We start from the raw sequence: 11,793 nt of genomic DNA on the forward strand, positions 1-11,793 counted from the left end.
TAAACAAACAAAAAAACGGTGGATTCGAGTGAAATCTAGGCGTCAGATATAACACTCAGACGTTCTTCTGTTTAAAATTCGAAATCGTACCTAAAACAATCAAACTGTGGCTGACCGCCCATGAATTCAAATCGTTTGTTCTCGGAACTGGTTTCATTTTGGAGCTAAACAAACACCTCGTCAGAATATATGCCATTATGTTATTGTTAATGTTAATTTTAATCATTTCGATAGCTTATGGTTATTCATAAACTAATGAATTTGATTTATTGAGTGTAAAAACAAATGGCGCTACTAATTATTTAAATATTGTATATTAATTACACTCATACTGATATATAAACAATAATTTTGATTATTGATAAACAATTTTCATATATGAGACAAGGAGCATTAAAACCTATCCTTAATTACCTCATTAATATTGGTTACTACAGTAGATACAACAAATCTGTTACATTACATAATGTTATACTTTAACTCACTTTTTAAGCAGGTTCTTTGATCTTGTGATGCAACGTTTCCTTTATGACAGGCGCACTTGCCATTTATGCACAGCGAACCTTCGATGTTGCAGTCATCTACGGTGGTACAGTTTTCGCCGATCTTCGTGACCATCACTTTGTTTTTATTGACACAGTTCCTAGTATTCCCACAGGAACACATAAAGTTTTCGCAAGTACCATTCTCGATATCTTCACAGTCGATATCTGTTTCACATGAAGTAATTTCAATGGCTGAAACAAAAGGGAATAATAAGGCACAAAATGTTTTTGGAACCATTATTTTATCAATTTATCAAATTCCTTTAAAAAAAGTATATAGTTTAAAAAATGTGAAAGGGTATCACACAAAAAACTAACATTTTACTTAAAAAACTGTTTTATTTTACGGAAAGAAGAGGCGACTTGTTGAACGGCAATACAAAGCGACACTGAGGGTTCTTGTCTATTAGAAAACAGATCAAATCGCCTCACTCGTTCACCATTCAAATAGTTTTAGCCAGATGGCCGGATAGTCAGGGGCTTATTACAACAGCTCCATTCTAAAGAATAGTTATCGTTAAATCGTGGTTGTTATTCCGTCTGGACAGCATATAGTTGCCATAAAATTTTTGAGCATCGATTGCACCTTCGTGCGCCATTTTGCCTTTGAATATCTTCCATATTTCACGGACTCCATATTTCAACAGCTTACGGCTAAGAAACAGAGCTACTCCAATCGTCTTTAGTGCCCATTCACCCTGAATTGCAAACTTGTCTATCCGAATTCCAACAGATTATGTTAATTCAGAGGAACTTTAAACCACCTTTGGTGGCCTTACATCTTGAACTGTGACCCATGTGCCGAGAATCCACGGATTGGGAGTGTTTATCAAACCTTCAAGGTTTCTTACTTGGAATGATTTCTACCTAGGGATCGTTGAGCACCGTCAATCCACCTTTTTTGAAATGCTTTGAGTAATTGTGGAACGATTGCCAACCCAATGGCAACCCGTTTTTTCTTCTTGAAAATTTATGATCTCAACGAAATCCTACTTACTGCGTCATTTATATTTTTTGAAAGGGATTAAACAAAAAATATTATTTTGCTTCTTGTCAGAATGGACCAGTAGGAAAGGCGTCTAGCACAATAACATTAAATCACACTCATTTTAGTGACTCGCCAAAGATTGAGGTAAATTAGCAGGGACGTTTTGATATATTCACGATATAACTCTCTCTTACCTCCATCATTAAAACTCTCTTAATAATATAAATCTGGTTTGAAACGAGGTTTGTGTTCTTTCTTCAGTTTTTTCATCCAGAAATCTCAAAAGTTCTAGAGTGGTATTTGTTAGAACCGCCATATATATCATTGATTAGTGTTCGAAATATATATGAATAAATTCGCTTTCAAAAATCCGAGCTGATTGCATTTTACTATATTATTTATTTACCACTATTATTTGATTTACTAATTATTATTCCCTAATTTACATTAAGTTATTTGGTGATTTGAATCGCAATCAAATTCATTTGCCTCTCGCTCTAACTAATAAAATAATTTTTAATTCATCAACATATTTCAATAATCGGTGATAATAATAGTGCAATTTAAATTTTTAAAAATTATTTAGATTAAAAACTGAATACTATAATGTAATAACTTTTTTCCCATAACTTCACAATAAACTTTAGCCATAATTCACCATAATGGATATATTTGAATTGTTTATATTAGGATTGAGTAAGTAATAAATGGTCCTTAATTTTTTTATATTTTAAAATCTCCTTTTTGCCAACATGGGTTTATCTGAACTAGACCTACAATTTAACGTGGTGCTCCGAAACGCGGTCCGCGGCATTAAGCTTACCGACTGGCCAGTGACAAACTTAGAGACCATCTCAGAGGACATCTGGTCTTACCCAGCCTGGTTACTGGAGTGACCGGGATGATTATTCCTTGTCGAATTTTACACTGTTTCCTATAGACATTTAAAATTACACTCACAAACATAAAATATATCGATGACCCAGCAGGATTCGAAACAATAGGAGGACCGTCCTGTCGCCTGGAGGACCACAGCGCCAAAGAAGCCGGCTCCTTATATTTGAAAAAGCCTAAAGGTAAACTGAAATTTCATGCTTTTTTAACATTTGAAAGATCACTGTTATCTCAACATTACAATATCACTCACACTAAAAAGATGATGGAACAGGCTACCAAATAATCTATAATGTACTGTAAAATTAAGATAAAGGTATACGAAGAAGGAGAAACAATTAAACTCATATTCTCTTGAATAAAGCAACTTAAATATAATAATTTCAACATATTTTAAGTTGAGGTTGGCAATGTTAATTTATCAAATACCGCAAGAAAAATTTCCTAATTTGTGGAGAAAAATTTATTTATTCCCTCCAAATTCCCCTCAACATTATCTTTGGGAATAAAATATCTATTTATATTTATTTTTATCTTTTCATAATATGGAATAAAGTGTAATGTTAACTGTGCTTGAAAGGTTAAACTTGACACTACCACCCAATTTCTTGTTGCCATTAGAGACATTACAGTGTCTGTATTTAATCGATTGCTATTCTCTATTTTACTATTTTTAACACCACATTTTCGCTCCACCTATGCGTTCAAAATTAGCAGGATCAGCAGTGAGGATATCACAATTTAGTTGTTTGGGAATTAAGTATTCCCTCAGAGTGTTTTTAAGCCGAAATATTTTAACCCTGTAGCACTCACCATTTACCCCAGTCGGAGTTATCTTCATGACGTCAAATTCCATGTTAAAATTCAGCACAGCCACTGGTTATCTAATTTTTGTGCTATCACAGATTTACGAAGCACTGGAAGTCGCTGCAGCTCTAGCACCAGTGATTTGATTTGTAGATGTTGAACTTTTGATGGATTTACGGCGAACATAAAATAATTTAAAGGATTGAATAAAGATAATTAAACGTCGTTGTTAATAAAATAATAAAATCCTGTAAAAACTAACAATAATATTTTTTTATTTTTTTTTATTATTTAATAATTACATTGTTACTTGTCGTTTCCGACTAACCTACAATTTGTCTTTATGATAACTTAAATCTAGGTATATAAGTAGGAGCACCCATCGGCCATATCTCACTCTCTGGTGAAATAATGTTTATACATGTCACTCCTGTGACAAAACTACACAAGATCAAATGGTTTGATTCTTTTGAGTCTGTGTCCTGTTCTAGTGGTATCCGAAAGCTGCAATATTTCGATATTCTCGTGAGAATGGAGTCTTTCCTCATGCCCTCTTGCAATTCTCTTGATTTCTTGACTCACTGCGGGTGTCTGAAGGTCTCGATGTAGGTAATCAGTCCTAGAGTATTTGGGTGTTGCCACCTCTCAGGACTTTGTTCTGAAAAATTTGTATTTTTTTTGTGTTACTCTTGGCAGAACATTCCCATAATCGAACTCCGTATGTCCATATAGGTTTCAGTATTTGCTTATATAATAGCAATTTATTATGTATTGATAATAGTGATTTTTTCCAATTAGCCAGTACATTTTCCTATATTTCAATTCCAGTTCTTTTCATTTCTTCTTTATATGTTGCTTCCAACGAAGTTTGATATTAAGATTCATTTCGAGATATTTAGCTGTAGCAAGAGATTGTAGCTGTAGGTGAATTGCATATGCACAGATTTACTTTCATTAATTATTCTTTTCCAAGCTTGTGTCCAATTATTTATATTGTCACTTGCCTGTTGTAATTTTCGTGAGGCTTCTTCACTATTGTCTCCCACAGTTATAATCACAGTATCATCAGCTAATGTAGCCATCGTAATATTCTTCATTTGTGGTAAATTACAAGTGTAGAGCAGATAAAGCATTGGTCCCAATACACTTCCTTGTGGTACACCTGCTTTAGCTTCTTTTATTGAAGAGTAAGACTCTAAATATTGTTGTTTGTTTCTGCTCTAAATATTCTTGTTTGACTCTAAATATTATGGTTGTAATGTACGATTTTAATAGTTCGGTGAGTTGTTTTGCTAATATTTTCTATAGTTTATGAACAAGGCCTTCATACCAAACCTTAACGAAGGCTTGTGCTATATCTAATAATATAGCTGAGCATACTTTTTACTTTCGTAGGGATTTTCAATAACATCTATTATTCTGTGGACCTGGTCAATTGTTGAATGCTTATTAATAAACCCAAACTGGTGTGTTGCTATAAGGTTTTTTCTCTTTATGATCGGTTTTATTTTTTCAACGGGGGTTTTTCAAAAACCTTAGATATTACTAGAGGCAGCGATATACGTCTAGAGGCTTTTATTTCGTTTGGTAACTTCCCATGTTTTGGGATCCCAATAATATGATATAGAATTTAAATATAGTAGTGAAGTATGGAAAGTATTGAAAAATGTCATTTCATATCCATAAGTAACATTCAAAAATGATTTAGGTATTTGGAGTTCTTGTAGAGGTGTCTCGAACAGAGTTATGGATATAATATTTACGATGAGATGTCAAAGTTCCCGCATAATTCCAATCCCCAATAAATCCCCAATCAACATGAGATTTCCCGTAGTTAGGGGAATTCCCTACAAGTTGGCAACGCTGATTAGGTTCCAAATGTCTTAACACAAAAATCAATACTTACCATCTCAAATAATTAATAAATACTCATAAGTCTTGTAACTGAATTTAATTCATCTAAAGAGCAAGAGACAGCGGAAGTGATTTATGATCTTCCTTTGAGAAAACATAACGATCGAAAGTGTATCTCGTGAGAATACAATATAAGATTTCACGGATTTTCAATTACCATGTCCCGGTGTATTAGCGATGCGATCGAGAATGAAAAATCGACATGGCTCCGAGCTAAAATTTATTATATCCCATCATAAACGAGCCGGCAAAAGAAGAATAATGAACGCGACATAACCCGCAGCCCCTCAACTTACTCCATTAGCGGGTTTTAGATTTCTTTTACGATCTCCAGCGGTTCTGGGTAACTTGCTCGTACAAGTATGCAATTATTGTAGAGACACATGCATCAAATGGTCGATTTACATTATTATTTACTGTGTCAAATTTGCATCGAAAAGTAATAATAAAAAAACAGATTGGTTTTTATTTATAAAATGTTTTTCTCGCCAATCTTGTACGTGTGGAGAATCTGAAAATGTTTACTAAATATATCAACAACATTCCGGACCTTTAATTAAAATTAAAATCACTTTTAGAACAACCAATAACTATGTAATTAAAATGCAACAGTTTTAAATTATACCTTTAAATATTTTTCAATTATTGCTGTCTTATCACAGTATTATATCAGCCGGCTTGGTTGGCGCAGTAGTAAAGGCGACATGATAGTCGCGGATTAGAATCCTACTGGGGCATCAAGAGTGATACACTGATTATAGCGACCCTCCAACTTTTCCATACCATCTTTGCAGTAGTTATCCTTTGCTTCAAAATAGAGCCATTGCCCAGTGAGCATTCTTTAATTGTGATACGGTGCATTGTCTTGATGAAGCAACACTTTCTTTTTCTTCAAATGCGATCGTTTTTCGGCGATTTTGTCCTTGAAGCGATCCAATAATGCTATGCAATAGTCGCTATTGATGGTCCTTCCCTTTTCCAGGTAGTCAATGAAAATTATTCCATGCGCATCCTAAAATACAGAAGCCATAATCTTGTCAGCTGACTGTTGCACTTTCCCACGCTTTGGAGTTCACTCTAGTTCACTCGCATGACTGTCGATTGGACTTTGGAATGAAATGATGGAGCCATGTTTCATCAATTGTCACATATCAACGTAAAAACTCGGGTTTATTACGCTTGATCATCTTCAAGCACTGCTCCTAATCATCAACTCGTCATTGTTTGTGATCAAAAGTGAGCTCGTGCGTAACACACTTTGCACAGAGCTTTCCCATACCCAAATATTTGTGAATGATATGATGTACACGTTCAGTTGATATCTCTAGAGTGTCTGCTATTTCATTCAATTTCAATTTACGGTCATTCAAAATCATTTTGCTAATTTTTTAATTGTTTTCGTCTGTAACAACCTCTTTAGGGAGTCCACTGCCTTCACTGTCCTCGGTGCTCATGTTACCACGTTTAAACTTAACATACCAATCCTTGATGGTTAATTTTTCTGGGGTAGTATCCAGAAACTCGGCATCAAGCCAAGTTTTTGGTTCAACTGAATTTTTTCCCATCAAAAAGCAATATTTTATCAACACGCGAAATTCTTTTTTATCAATTTTTTTTTCACAATAACCAAATTTGCTTGATTCACAATAGTAATGATAAACTAATGATCCGACAGCTGTCAAATTTCTACACTCATCAATTGAGGGTTAGAGCTAACTAAAAAACATATGGATTTAATTCTAATAGGCGCCATTTATGTGTCAGGCCTGGGACATTTCAATTGACTTGATACCGACTAGGCTTGGTGTCGAGGACCGTGTTTTGGAGCCCACGTTAGTCCAAACAAACCCGCGTTAGTAAAAAGAAGACTTTAAAATATTAAGAAAAAACTATTACATCCCATTTATTCTCTTTTTTTCCATTCATTTAACTCAATTTTAAAGCATATCATCATTAGGGGAATTTCTGGGGAATAAGCAACTGAATTTAATACTTCCACCATTGAATTGTCTTACTGGAAGGCCTACGCAATATTCCCTTAATACAGATATTAGCCCAGAGTAACTCTTTCTAGGGATGCTAAAAAAATACATATTATGTACATATTTTCGGTTGATATTTTTTTGACCCACATATATCGACGTCTTTGTAAGCCTGCTCTTAACCGAAAAGATTTTTTATAATATTTAGAGAATATCGATATTTTTTTGCTTCCATATATCAATATTATTCTTTCTTTAAAAATATCCATATTTTTCTCTGCCGCAGACATCGTTAAAGCACTTTAACCTACCGAATAAGTTGAATAAATTAACTAAGGATTGCTGTTTGAGTTGTTTAAGCCTGTACATTATCCGAGATTACAGAATACAGGTGGTCAAAAGATTATATTAATATTCCGAATACATTGTTTTATCAACTTAGCGGCAATCTGAAACAAAATTTGTCCCAAAACAAACACACGCGAAATTAAACTATTGTTGAAATGTAAACCCTTGATTTTTACAGATCGGAAGATGAACAATTATCAGTTAATAAAAATAACTTTTCCGTGTATTATATACAGTACTCGTATTTATGTAATTTATGGTTTATTATATTTGGTTGAAAATGATGTTGAATGTATCACTATTATTGTATTTGTGAAGTTGCAATACAGTATACGCACGTCATTTGTCAACTGTATTCATTCATTGTCTGTTACCCGCGCTTTGTAATATTGTTGTATCGTTGTATCAAAGATATATTATAATGTCGTTATTTTTAACCAACTTTATGTCTAATAAAATCAATAGGTAAATAGTGCTTTGTACAATAAAACGTTTGCTGTGTTTTGTCTACCAATCTAGACTGTATTAACATTTCGAAGCGAATACCTGAAATTTTCAATTTTTCAGGATTTGTAAGGCTTTGGACAAAAGAATGTAGAGAGATCCAAACGTTGCTACTGCACTCCAAACATTCCCAGATATATATAGCAGTTATTGCTGGAGTTTCAACGTCTGTCATCAAACGAATTAAAATTATAATTGATAATGAAAAGCCTCTTGAGGCCAATAGAATTGATAAACATCTGCCTCGAAAATCGCAAAAACCGCGGCTCATTTGACTACGATAGTAAATGATGAAGGTGTAAAGATTTCGGAGAAGATAATGCGAAGGCGGATAGCTGAAGAGCTAACAGGACAGCGGCCTTCCAAAAAATCACGCCTAACCGACAGCATGAAAAAGAAGCGACTTGGTTAGATAATATCGAAATGTCACCGTTGTAGACTGGAGTCGAGAAAGTATAATAAGTTACGAATTTACTAGTAACGATTTTCTAGTATTAATTCTATTAATTTATAGGTGTTCTTTTCCGGCGAATTAATCTTCCCAATTTTGATTGACAAAAGTTATTTTGTAACACGATGCCCTGGTAAACAATTCTACGCTGATTACCTTGGGGAGAGTGTTAAACACTCGGTTAATGTCATGGTTTGGTCAGTTATCTCAGCGAAAGGCATGCGACGCTCGTATATCGTAAAAAGAACAATGTAACAAGACCAACAGAAGAAGTACTACAAGAGTACTAGAAACTTGGTTACCACCCTAGATCAATGAGTGGTTCCCCGACGATGACAACTACATTTTCATGCATGAATCGACACAGTGTCCCAAAGCCAGAAGTTTAGAAGCATATTTGACGGCAAAAAATCACTGTTTCCTCTTGACCAGACCTGAATTTCATAGAAAACTTGTAGAAACTCACCAACTGGGCGATCATAAAAGAAGGGATTACCACCAAACAACTGTTAATTGAAACTCTCATCAGAGAATGGCATCATAACTCCAAACTCCAGAAAAATACGAAAACATGTATTGAGAGCATGCCCCGACGCATAGAAGCTCTTATTGCAGCAAAGGGTGGCATCACTAAATATTAAAATTAATCCCATTATTCCTTAATAATATTAAAATTACTAACGGATATTGTAAAATTGTTTTATATAGTTTTTGTGATACCAATAAATTATAGATACAAGTAAAACATATATAAGAGACCCTCAACTAATTATTTGTTACAGAAATCAAATTACACTAGGAAATTTCATAATTTTAATATAATCCTTCGTAAATTGGACATCAACTGTATGTACATGGACTTTAACGACCGTAAAATGAATATTTAGTCACTGGATCTACTCTTTATTGTGTGCATCCGCGATATTAATACACATTAATAATCTTTTTAATCGATTGTTTTTTTGATATAAAATTTCAAAATATATTAATCTCACTAATTACAATCACTTTAGTAACTATGATAAATAAGATCAGATATCCTCTCGGTTACTTTCCATGATGATCGATCATGCTTGATAAATTTAATGAACTTATCAATTGCCAAAATAATTCACCGGTCATAAATAATCAATCCATAACCAAATTTTCTGGTTCGAACCCAACATTAAAGGCGATAATTTCAATTTAAACCAAACATTTTAAAAAATTTAAATAATAGTAATAGTAACAGTATTTAAGTCATAATTATTTGATTCTACAATTCAAGTTATAAAAAAAAACGAACCTGATAAATATATATGACCACCCACTAAACATACGAACAATCCTCTACAAGTGTCCCAATTAAAACAGCATATGGGAATGCCAAAGAATGTGAAGATAATTAATCAAGCGATCATTTAAATGCTTGTCGTTATTTTGAGAACATGTAAAAAATTGGAGACAGAGGGATTTTTGCACCATATGTAGGGTAATAAATATTTAATATAGTACAAATAAAGGAGTAAAAAAGCATCATAATATTTAAGGACATATAAATAAAGTTGCATTCAAATCCAACAGAAACATTTAAAAGTGTGCTTTCTGCATTTCACATTATATATTTATATTTATTTTTAAATAATTTTTACATATTTTTGAAACCGAAAAGATATTTTCAAGAACTATCTTTTTAATTATTATGTGTTAGTTCCTTTGGAAAAATCAGTGTGATGTTTGAATGTAGCTAGATTTTAGTTCTGTCAATTTAAAAGTGATAATGAAGACCAGAAAAAAATACGTTAAACATATTTCATTATACCTTGATAGTTTAGTCATATAAGACCAAAAAGAGGGACGGATAGAGCTAGCGACTCGAGCGGTCTAAATAAAGATAGTATATTAGATATAGATGATAAATCATGATATAATTTTTGAGTGACAGGAAGACGATGAAGGAGAAGAAGAAAATTGAGATTTCTTGTTATTAAAGTTTTTTGTAAAACCTGCACATTTGAGTTTCTACTAAAATTAATATATAAATTAGTATTTCTAAATCAAAATGTATTTACTTAACTTTTTTTTCAATTTTGGTCTGTACTTTATACATACTAAAAATTAAATAAAATATATTAAAATATTTCACTCAACAATTGTTTGACTCTAAAGTTCTCTAGAAATGAATTTCCTATATGCAAATAGCATTAAATCTATTAGAACCGATATATTGGCAAGAAAAACAATTTTCACCATCTTTGACTTCTAATATATTAAGAGGCGGACACATGATTCTATAGACCTTTGAGACAACTTTTAGTTTGTCAAAATAAAGGCCTATACGAATTTACAACTTATTATCTCTCATTCCAATGACTCTCATTAATATGACTGGATTATGAAGCAGGGGGAGAAGAAACTGTTAGAACGCCATACACTTTTTTAATGAACAATTAAACATCCCATTTATTAACAGATGAAAATGAATCAAGTAAAGGTACTTGATTTAAGGAAAACCTTGTAATTTTTCTTATTAACTAATATCAAGACAGATGTCGTAATCGAATTGTTATATAATGGTTTGATTATGATAAATTTAGAAGGCGTAGACAAAAGATAAACTGTACTAAAAAATTTAACTCTAACGAAAGAAGTTTAAACAATTTCATTCAAGCATATTAAGTCGTAGTTAGACTACACGTTAGTGGTTAATGGTGTTTTGTTGCTCTATGGCAACATATGTAGCCTTGCAACATATATTTCCTGAGAGTTTCCAAGACTGGTCTTCAACATCACACGTCATTCTCTTTTATTATTTACTTTTACATACCAAATAATAATGCAAATATTCTATTATTTATCTACAGTTATCTGGTGGTACTGTTTATAAAAACGCATTTAACACATTTACCTTTTAACCGATGGGTTGACCTTAATAACAATTCATCTCCCGAAGCTGCCAACACACGAAAAACTAGCACCACACATAGTAATTTTACACTATCCATTGTGAAATTAAACTGTTCTTACTACAGTCGGACTGGATATCACAAGTGACGTTCGATATAGATACTACGTCTGGTGTATCTTACGATCATTAAAAAACACATTCCGTACATCGCTTTTTCAACAGGGACAAAACGAAACAGTAAAAATATTAAATATGTTTCAAATTAAACAGATTTAGATTATACCGTAGTAATAAATATTATATCAGTATTAATGATTACTTGATACATCAAAATATATATAGAGTATGTTTCTAGTTTAGTAGTGTTCAGTTATACAATCATCGGTGGAATATTAGAGAACATTGAAAAATTAATCCCAAAATAAAATATCTAAATATCAAATAACTCTTTCTGATGAACAGGACGTAACGTG

The 11,793-nt window shown here is 32.8% G+C and overlaps 1 protein-coding gene across 3 annotated transcripts in view; it reads right to left on the reverse strand.

Moving 5' to 3' along the window:
* The window catches only part of LOC143191805 (prion-like-(Q/N-rich) domain-bearing protein 25), a 38,118-nt gene extending 26,630 nt beyond the window's left edge, over window positions 1–11,488 (reverse strand). The window contains exons 1-2 of one of the 3 annotated variants that reach the window (XM_076397201.1): window positions 11,321–11,487; window positions 486–737 (exon numbers count right to left, since the gene is read on the reverse strand). In XM_076397201.1, the coding sequence (XP_076253316.1) occupies window positions 486–737; window positions 11,321–11,417 (349 nt within the window). In that variant the 5' untranslated portion in view covers window positions 11,418–11,487. Of the gene's footprint in view, window positions 1–485; window positions 738–11,320 lie in introns of all 3 variants that reach the window. The other 2 variants (XM_076397191.1, XM_076397212.1) reach the window with 2 other exon arrangements.
* Between the last annotated feature and the right edge of the window lie 305 nt (window positions 11,489–11,793).

The sequence above is a fragment of the Rhynchophorus ferrugineus genome, unplaced genomic scaffold (assembly GCF_030347505.1).
Source record: "Rhynchophorus ferrugineus isolate W39M unplaced genomic scaffold, kcgeb_rfMv2 rfM1, whole genome shotgun sequence".
Classification (NCBI taxonomy): Eukaryota; Metazoa; Arthropoda; class Insecta; order Coleoptera; family Curculionidae; genus Rhynchophorus; species Rhynchophorus ferrugineus.